Source organism: Haliaeetus leucocephalus, unplaced genomic scaffold (genome assembly GCF_000737465.1).
Source record: "Haliaeetus leucocephalus isolate CR32 unplaced genomic scaffold, Haliaeetus_leucocephalus-4.0 Scaffold92, whole genome shotgun sequence".
Lineage (NCBI taxonomy): Eukaryota > Metazoa > Chordata > Aves > Accipitriformes > Accipitridae > Haliaeetus > Haliaeetus leucocephalus.
The window spans coordinates 12,932,584-12,942,099 of NW_010972528.1; the positions used below are offsets into that span (position 1 = coordinate 12,932,584).

At 42.4% G+C, this 9,516-nt stretch overlaps 1 protein-coding gene across 1 annotated transcript in view; it reads right to left on the reverse strand.

The window, feature by feature from the left end:
* Positions 1–9,516, reverse strand: part of WTIP (Wilms tumor 1 interacting protein) — an 83,339-nt gene that overhangs the window by 42,537 nt on the left and 31,286 nt on the right. The window contains exon 3 of the mRNA XM_010585240.1: positions 7,983–8,084. Coding sequence (XP_010583542.1) covers positions 7,983–8,084 — 102 coding nt within the window. The remainder of the gene's footprint in view (positions 1–7,982; positions 8,085–9,516) is intronic.

A 9,516-nucleotide genomic window follows, 5' to 3' on the forward strand; every position in this document is an offset into this window, starting at 1 on the left:
ACAAAAATATTGTGTGAGGAATACATCTATGGTCAGTCAATCAACACAGAGAAAAGTTTCCATCATTAGTTGCCAGGCAACCCCCACCAATTAAAATAACCATCAAAAGACATGCATTTCATGCTGGAATAATTAATAGCAGAACGCAATTACTACCTTTCAAGGAAACAAGGAGACAGAGACAAACCAATTCATCCCATGCCCTCTGATAATCAGAAATAGGGAATGGAAATGTTTTCTGTTTCTATATCAGCTAGCTACCTATCAACACCACCCTTCCCTGGGGGTCAGCCTCCAGATCTACCAACCCTAGCTGCTAAAGCAGTCCTCAGAGAAGAGTGATACTCTGTATTAAGACCCCCCCCCCCCCCAACCAAAAAAAACCTTTAAGCACATGCATCTTCAAGCATCTGAGATGTCCCCATGGAAGTAAGGCCCAGGACTGGGCCAATCAGATGAGCCACCTTTTAAAAACAGGTTCTCTCCTAGAGTTGAACTGACTTAAAGTAGTCACAGAATTTAAAACCTTTCATGACATAACATCTAGTAGTATCAGTTGTAGAAGGGACATGGTCAATGGACTGGTCTATTTATCTGAAGTCCCTGCTGGACCAAAGCTAGCTGGGATGACAGCAATGCAGAGAAACTACTAAATACCTCCTAAAATATAAAACCCAACTAAATACATTATAAATAAAAGAGTTTCCTGTGTCAGTCCCATCTCAAACACTTCTGATTACCCTTTTTCCATCCCATATCCCATCCTTTTTTATTTTTCTAAAGCCTGGAATATTATCAGACTAACCACAGATCAAGATAAAGGAAACATTTTTCTACCAATCGGTACCCGAAGGTACTTGGGCTTTCGCATGGGCTGGTATCCAAGTTTGACTTTAATTACCAGAAGACAAGATTACATTCCTTTGCTGAGACTCATTCATGGTTCAGTCTTGTGCAAGGTGAACCCGAACTGTCTGAAGCCAGCTGTCATCTCTGCCATCCGACTGCCTCTTTTTAAAGTGAGCACCTCCCTTTCTGTGAGTTTTGCGTTAATGGGTTCATCCAGGACTGCAGTTGCAGACATACCTGAAATAGTTTTTAACTATCTGTCTTGATAGGTGTTAAAATGGAAAGCATGGAGTTATGCACGGCCTGTAACTTATGCCAGAGACAAAGAATGACTCAGGCAAAATTCCGCACTCCTGCAGCAATGCTGCTAGTTATCTCAATTACATGTCTACACAAACCGCAGTCTTAGCAACCCATACAGCAAATCCTTCGGTCCTTCTTCCTAACCAAACTCGCACCTCTCCAAAGTGCTTGGCTTTTCCCATGAATCACACCTCAAAGTAAGTGCCCCACACGCAGTGCATCAGGACCTACTGCTAGCTCCAGTTATGGCTTGGAAACCACCAAACATTCAGGTGGCTGTGAATTCAATCCAAATGCGGGGTCTGAGTTGGGGATGAGTAACAATCGCAGTTATGCAAGCTGAGGGCATCCAGCTCTCACGCTCCAGGCCACGGGGGTCGGGGAGGAATGTTCCCACATGCACAGCACTGAATCACCCGCCGGTTTGTCTTCCCCTGAGCACCAGGTATTAGCCAATGGCTCTGGCAGGATTACAGACCAAAAATCCCAAAATTCCAGTCTGCTCCAGTCTGACAGTATGTGGTTAGAAAATGGCAGGGCAAAGCGTGCAAGGACATTAGCTACCCAGCAGACTTTCACTGCACAGCAATGTACCCCTCGCAGCAATAGTCATTAGCTCCTCTCCCTTAAGTGTTCTTGCTGTGTTTCCTTGGTGCTCAGAATAGTTGCATAAAGCGGTGGTAGTCAGATGAACAGATACTGAACCTGCAACTGAGTCACCTAAAAGTCAGCCACAAGGCACTGAAGAGTTAAAAGCCACTGACACATACACACATATTTGTACCACCGTGATTACCAACTCTAACACTGGTGGACACACAGTGTAGAGCTCATAGATTTGACACCAAATTTTGTTTTATTCTGTGTGAAAATCACATTCACAGAGAATTTAATTTAAGGCTACAGAGCAAGTACTGGCAGCATGCAATTTAGATACAGTGACTCATGCCAAACTTATGCTGTGGGGACAGAACAAATACAAATTGAAAATGAACCTTCCACTGGGAATTTAGGTATTTTAAAAACTCACCAACTGCTGATAAATATACACTGAAGGGACACAGCTCCCTTAAGATGCTCTGTGCCTTACTACCACCAAGAGCAAACAAAGGTTCAACCCGGGGCAGCAAATACGCAAAAGACCATTTCCAGGGTCGCAAGGAACTTCTCCATACAAGCCAGGACACGAGGAACCACCTATTAATAGACATCTACAAACAGCAGCACTGAGTGGCCTCAGTCAGAAGGGAGCTGTTGTCTCCAAGACTTAATACAAGTGAAAAGGCAGGTTGCATCCACAGCCATGAACCAATTCCTCTTTCACATCAGTTGGAGGGCACGGGCTAATTCAGAACTGCTCTTTACACCTTCAGGGTAACAATACCTACTACTACAGTTGTCCCACTTGGCCTTTTAAAATGGCAGTGCTGTCAGCCCTCGCTGTGATCCTTCTCTTAGAGCCTTGTAGCAATGAGCTTGTGAAGTCTGGACAAAGGCTGGTGCTGAGGCAGCAGCAGCACCAGTAATCAACTGAACTGTGATACCTTTACAAGCTGTCCCTTAAAATTAAACTGCTGTACGAAACCCCTGTGAGTGCTCCAGTCTGATCAATAGCTACCAGGTAAGAAATGAGCTGCATACCTTTGGGATTATACAGTTTGCTTTAGGCTTCTGATTGCTCTTGCGGTGATTTCCTGTGCCTTAAAACCAGTGGCAAAAGTGCAAATTAAAGACGAATGGCATCCTCAAACATTTGCCTTCATGTAAGAGAGCAGAACGCGTTCCTGTTTTTTATGGTAAAGTATGCCTCAGCTTTCCAAGTACAGAGACTTCAAACCCTTAGCTCTGCAAAGCTCATTCCCTGCCCATCTCCTACACCATCAGAGTAACAAATAACAGACCAATATTCCTCATTGTAAAGATTTATCTTACTGCAGTTTCTACAATCATTGCCACTGGATTAAAATTTTCAGCCTGAAAAGATGCTATGGATAGCATTATGATCTGCAAATGGGAGGCACCTGGCAAGTTATCTTCTGTAATGAGTATCAAATAGAGCCCATTAATTCCTGCAACTGATCACCTGCACTTAGAGCATACAAGCAATCTGGCATTACTGCAATTATTCTTCAAGAAATCCTGTCATGCTCTGAAATACTACCAAGAGGAATTAGATGATGAGCTTTTCAGGCAGACATTTTTCAGCTCTTGTCTTCCATAAGCAAAATCTGCAACTGAACTCCTGCCAAAACTAAAATTTTACACTTAACAGAAGGGACAGTGTATGTTGTTGCCTGAATTCATCTCTGTTATTTAACATTCAGCACAGCATGCTTACATATGAGTAATATAACAGACTTAAGCACACATCTAAGTGTTTTGCTGAATCAAGGCCTAAAAGAGGTTCCACTGGCGTTAGGGCTGGGAAAGGATTTGAATCTACATTTAAAAACCATCCTAACAAGCTTCAGTTGTTTTCTCTAAGAGACTGTGGATAAAGATCTATATTGAACTACTTGATCCCAGCGAAACCAGATCGCTTTGGCTTTTACATTACCTGAAGAGAATTATCTGACCTTGGGGGGCGGGGGCGGGGGTGGAGAAGGAAAAAAAAAAAGCTATCCTGTACAGCTCTGAATCAATATATTACTGAGTTTTATCCTGAAGTTGCCAGAACCTAGTAAGACAATGAAGAGATTGACCATCTGAGCATTTTACCAAAACATCTAAACAGGACAGAAGTCTCCTGTTTATTTACTGTATTTCTAAATATTTCTTCATCTTTCTGTGTTCATGTTCCCAAGAGCTAACCACCATCACTGCAGAAGACCCCTGAGAATCCACCCTTGCATCCTCACACTTCTACACTAGCAGGGCTGGTGTCCTCACAGAGGTGCCTGCATCTGTGAGCGTGTTCTAGGTTCTCCCCTTAATTACAAGCAACACAAACCCTCCAGCGATGGTGTGACATACGATGGTGGGAGTCGAAAAGGACAGCAGTGGGACAAGCGCTGTATGCTCCCTGGAAGGCGCAGGAAGGCCCATTCTGCCACCCGCTGCCTTTTTCAACCAGGGCACCCTGACAGATGGCACTTGGCACCGAAACCAAAGTTAAACTCAAACAAATGCCTAAGAAAGGACTCTGACTCGGGCAGAATTTCCTACTGAGGGTCTCTTCACACTTCTCTGCATAACTGCACTTGTCTTTGCTGAGCTGAAAATACTCAACTGCTGAGTGCTGAAACAAGGCCCTTGGAGGCTTCATTACTCATTATCATGTTTCAGCCTGAGTGGTCTCCAAATCACAACTTTTCCCAAGGGTTTGCAATATATACTTTTTTTATTTTATTTTTTTAATTGTTGCTGGTTAAATATTGGGCCCTTATCTAAATCAAACATCTTCAGGTACAGAATTCATCTTCTTTGGTTACTGCCTTTTACTTTCTAGATCCGTTATACTGAAAGCAAGACTGATAACTGCTGGAGGAGAGTTTGGATCGTTCTTGTTATTTGGGAAAAAAAGAGGAAAAAAGAAAGGCAAGCTTGTACTCTCATATTTCTAAGAATACATAGGAACTAGTGCATAGGAACTGTTTTAGGCAGAGTACTCACGTACTTCTGTACTCTCCTGTCAAAGGCTCAGAAGGAGCATTAGTCTGTGTTCTGTGACCTCTTGCCTCACAAAGGTCATTAATGATCACCCAGTTACCTATGTACTGAATCTAAAAAGCTTGGCTCAACTTAAAACACTTTCCAAAGGGACATTTGGTCTTAATTTGAAAACAAAGAAGAAACGAGAATCTGCCACTTCTCTTGCTATTTCATTCCAGCAGTTAATCATCCTCATTGTATAAAAAGTGTCTTTGATTTCCTATTTGAATTGTGTAATTGCAGCCTCCAGAAAGATCTCTCTTGTGTTTGTCTCTGGTACGTATGAAACCACTTTCTAATGCTGTTTTATGGTAAAAGTATTTACGAGCTCCAACCACATGTCCCTCTCATAATTTCTGATACCCAAAATACACTGGGCTCTCACAATTAGCTTTCTTCCTCCAGCCTTTAATCATCTTGTAACTCCTTTTCAGACCCTCTCCACTTTTTGACTCATCTCTTTAAAGGTGGGCACCAAAACCAGAGCGCAGAATTCTCAGAAATGTCACACTGAAGGTAAAATGAACTACCTGTTCATAAACTGCACTACTATGAGAAGTTTGTGTTTGGTTGCTTGTACAAGATGTCCTGTAAAGCCTTTTCAGCAGCACACTGCAGGATGCAATTCCCATAGGTGGGACCTTGTCATGGTTTAAAACCCCAGCCAGCAGGTAAGCACCACGTGGCCATTTGCTCTAAAACCTTGTGGGTTGAGATAAGGACAGTTTAATAGTACAACACAAGGAGAGAAGTAATAATAACAATAATATTAATAAAAGAATGTATAAAGTAAGTGATGTATAATGCAATTGCTCACAACCCAGAACCTGATGCTCAGCCTGTTCCTGAGCCTCAATCCCTCCTCCTGCCCCTCCCCCAGCTCCCCCAGTATATATACCGAGTATGACAGTCATAGGGTATCAAATATCTCTAGTTCAGGTCAGCTACCCTTGTTGTGTCCCCTCCCAGCTTCTTGTCAAAATTAACTCTATCCTAGCCAAACCCAGGACAGACCTGCATGCCTCATTCCCAACAGCTGGACCTACCGGCACTGTCCTGAATCACTCTGGTTTTCCCAAGGACCACACAGCCCCAGATAAAGTGGGGAAGCAAAGAGTTAATGCAACAACCCCTTTCCAGCTATGCTCATTCTGATACCATTTCAGAGTTGAGTGGAGAGGAAAAGCTCTGGTTTTGACTCACCATCGCATGCAGCTGACCCTAAGCTTTGATCAAGTTTTTTTACCTGCGCTCTGGCACCACTGCCACGTTAGCGGCACATCCACCTTTTCGGTGCCTAACGTAAGTAAGTCCCCACACATTCCCCTTTCAATGGGATTGTATCAGAGGCTGCAGACAGAAGGAAATCCAAGCCCTTTTTGCTTGCGAAACATCCTGGCGGATGACAGCTGGGCCCTCCAGCTCACAAGCAGTACAGCAAGAAGCTCAGAAGACAACCTGGAGCACTGCTTCCTTGTGCGTGTGCGTGACTCACGGAAAGCTGTGTGAATCACAAAATTCCACCAGCACGGTGGGGTAGGGCAAAACTACTCTCCGAACAGACATGTCTGAAGTCGCCCTACGGTAGATGTATGCTGGCCACACGCACTTTGCCCAGTCAGAAAAGCTTGTTTTGCTTTTGAATAATTAACTTAGGTTTGTATTTTGCTGTTAAAATACATTCCTCGGCCCTTATACATTCTTCTGAGGAACAGAGTGACCTGTGTACAGACCCCTGTGGTAGCAAACATGCATCCTCACTACTTAAAAAAAACACATCTGCCCCAGAAAGGAAGCTGGAATTCACCCATGCAATTAGGTTAGGTTAATGTTGGCGATGAGTGGATAGATATTATCCGATATCGTATTTTGTAATCCTCTGCTAAGCAGGATGCTGTTCCCTTTGGGAGCCAACAAAATAGCTACTCATTCACTGTCAGACTTGAGCAAAGTCGAGAGCAATCCCTGAAGGTCTGAGACGAGTTTATTCTAGAACCTGGTGATGGTCCAGAGTAATTTATAAAGGTCACTAAATTCCACGTTCAGGTTGTAGGTTTCTTTAAACCAATATTTATCTGTACAAATCTCAGGAGAAAAGACAACACGTCTCCTTTTACAAGGGAACTTTACAATGGTCTTTTAGTTATCAACTTCTTTGGTTCTATGCCAATAATCTTTTACTCTTTTTCTAATCTTTAATTAATCCTTTTTATAAACAATTTACACTCGGCATATTCTGCTCAGAGTATATCGTTTGCTGTGTATACGTAACGCAACAAGATCTTCAACATCCAGGCAAATGTTTTCATATATTAGGAATGTAAATAAGTGTGTGGGTATATCAAGAAAAATTACCAGACTCCTGAAAATTGAGCTCTCATACTTCCCTTGAACTCAGTGGGAATTTGTGAGCTCTCAGCAGTTAGACAAGACAGTGAGAAAGTTTCCAACTTAAGTTCACAATGCTTGACTTAAGGCAAACACTTCTGAAAGTGCTGCCCTGAATTTTCCAAGTCCTGTTTCCTCTGGCAAAGCCACGACTTCTCCAAATCACATACAAAATGCATCACTTTCAGATGCGTTCAGATTAAAAGAGAAACCTGAAAAGGTCCTGAGAAGGGCAAGGAGGAGAGTTATTTACCTGCAAGTTTTCCTCTACAAAAATAAAATACTGTAATAGCTTAAGGTGTTTCAACATGCAGTTTCTATTTGGTTTTATCACATTCAAACATAAGAGAGCATTTTGAGCATTATATATATACAGAAATGACAAATATACCTGCTTGACTAGAGTTACATTTGCAAATAGAAAGTGAGGGAAAACACAGTTTTGGCTGCACAGATTCTTTCATTTTTCTGTAAAAATGATAAATGCATATTCCAGTTCCATAAACACAAGTGATTTAAAGTATGTAGTGCTTATAATGGCCAGGTTGAAGCCATTTTGTAAATGCAGCCCTTAGAACAACCAAATACTACTTTTCTGGGCTGTTGCTTAAGAAAACACCATTGAACACTTACAGATGGCAAATAAAAAACAACTTTTGAAGCTGGAGTCTTGCATGGGAATTTCGCCTCGGGAAGCAGGCAAGATGAGGTCTCACTTTGTGCACTGGTTGCTAAAGAATATATATTACAAAAGGAAGCCACTTAATAAGGCTATAGTAGATCTGACTTACCACAAGAGCAGCATGTGAAGCAGTTGGTATGATAGAGGTTACCCATTGCTTGGCAAGCCTGGCTCGCTCCATACACACCTTTTCCACATTTTATACAAATACCTACAAAGCAGAAAGAGAATGAAAGTTAGAGTCCTCCGCGGCTCCTAAAAACAGCTCCAGGCCATTGATTCATAACACTCATGATACACCCATCAGGCCCCAGATCAATAAGCTCCTCACCCTGAATAGATTCAAGTACCCAAGACAGCAACAGGTGGCTTGAGTGAAACAAACGCATGGGAATTAACCCAAATTAAAAGAGAGTGTGTGGGGGAAGCCTCTGCTGGTGTTTCCATGCATGGAGACTGGGGCTGGCCAAAGACAGAAATCCGAAGGAGGCAGGTGCAATGAGAGAGGACAGAAAACCTGCACACTTCTTGGAAATAATTCCCATTGCCCAAGAGATAACTTAGACCTTCACAACTAGGTGCTCCACCACATTACATTCAATAATCACTAATAAAACAACAATTCGGTCCAAAACCAAAAGACTTCTCTTTGCCCCTCTCCAGCAGTGCAACATCAAGAGCGTTGGTCCATGTGGAAGCCATGCAGTACTGGGAAAATGGGTCTGTCAGTCACATTTAGTAATTGTTTAACTTTCCACAAATAGTAGTATGTAACCTCATAAACATAACCTGGCACCTTACAAAACAGAAGTGCAAGGCTTCTACCTTCCTTATAGTCTAAGGGCAAAAATTCTGGCTGGCAGTTTTGCTTCAGTAGGCTCAGAAATTCACCTCTGCTGCCTGAGCCTGCTCTTGGGGATGCCTCCCATGAAGTCTGCATGAGACCAAAGTATGAAGAGCCAATGTAGCACTGGCAAAGTCAGTGGTTAGCTCCACACACAGCAGACTCACAGGAAATGTCATGATTTTAATAAGCTCTACAAAGAGGGGGGTTTGGGATATTTTTTTGTTTGTTTTTAAAAAGCTTTTTCCTCATAGTTATAGCTTTAAGAGTCTTTTGCCTATGCATTTATTTCTATCTACACATAATCTCTCTAAATTCAAACCAAGGCAGGGAGATAAATCAAGAATTCTGTATCCCCATGAAGAGGAAATGAAATGCTGGAGAATCCATGTCCTTCTGTCACATACTCAGGACCACAGATTCTAAGTTCTCCCGAGATGTCCTCTGGTCTCTATTTGATTGTAGCAGGACAGTGCATCTCAAGACAAGGCTGTGTGATTTTGAAAACACTAGAGTAGAAAATAAAAATTGAGATTTCTGCCTCATACAACTCTATAATGAAGCTGCTGTGCTCCATGTGCTCTTTGAGGCCCTATTTCTACAAAAGCACACACAAGCTTAGCATTAATCATCAGCATCAACAAAGCTGCTAATATACTTCAGAGTCTAGGAACTCAAGAACTACAAAATTGGGCTTTAAATTCTCCCCTGCTGTGTTGTGAACATTTTATACACAAACACACAGAAAATACAAATGCAAGCTGCTCGGGGGGGGGGGGGGGGGGGGGAAAGCTGAGAA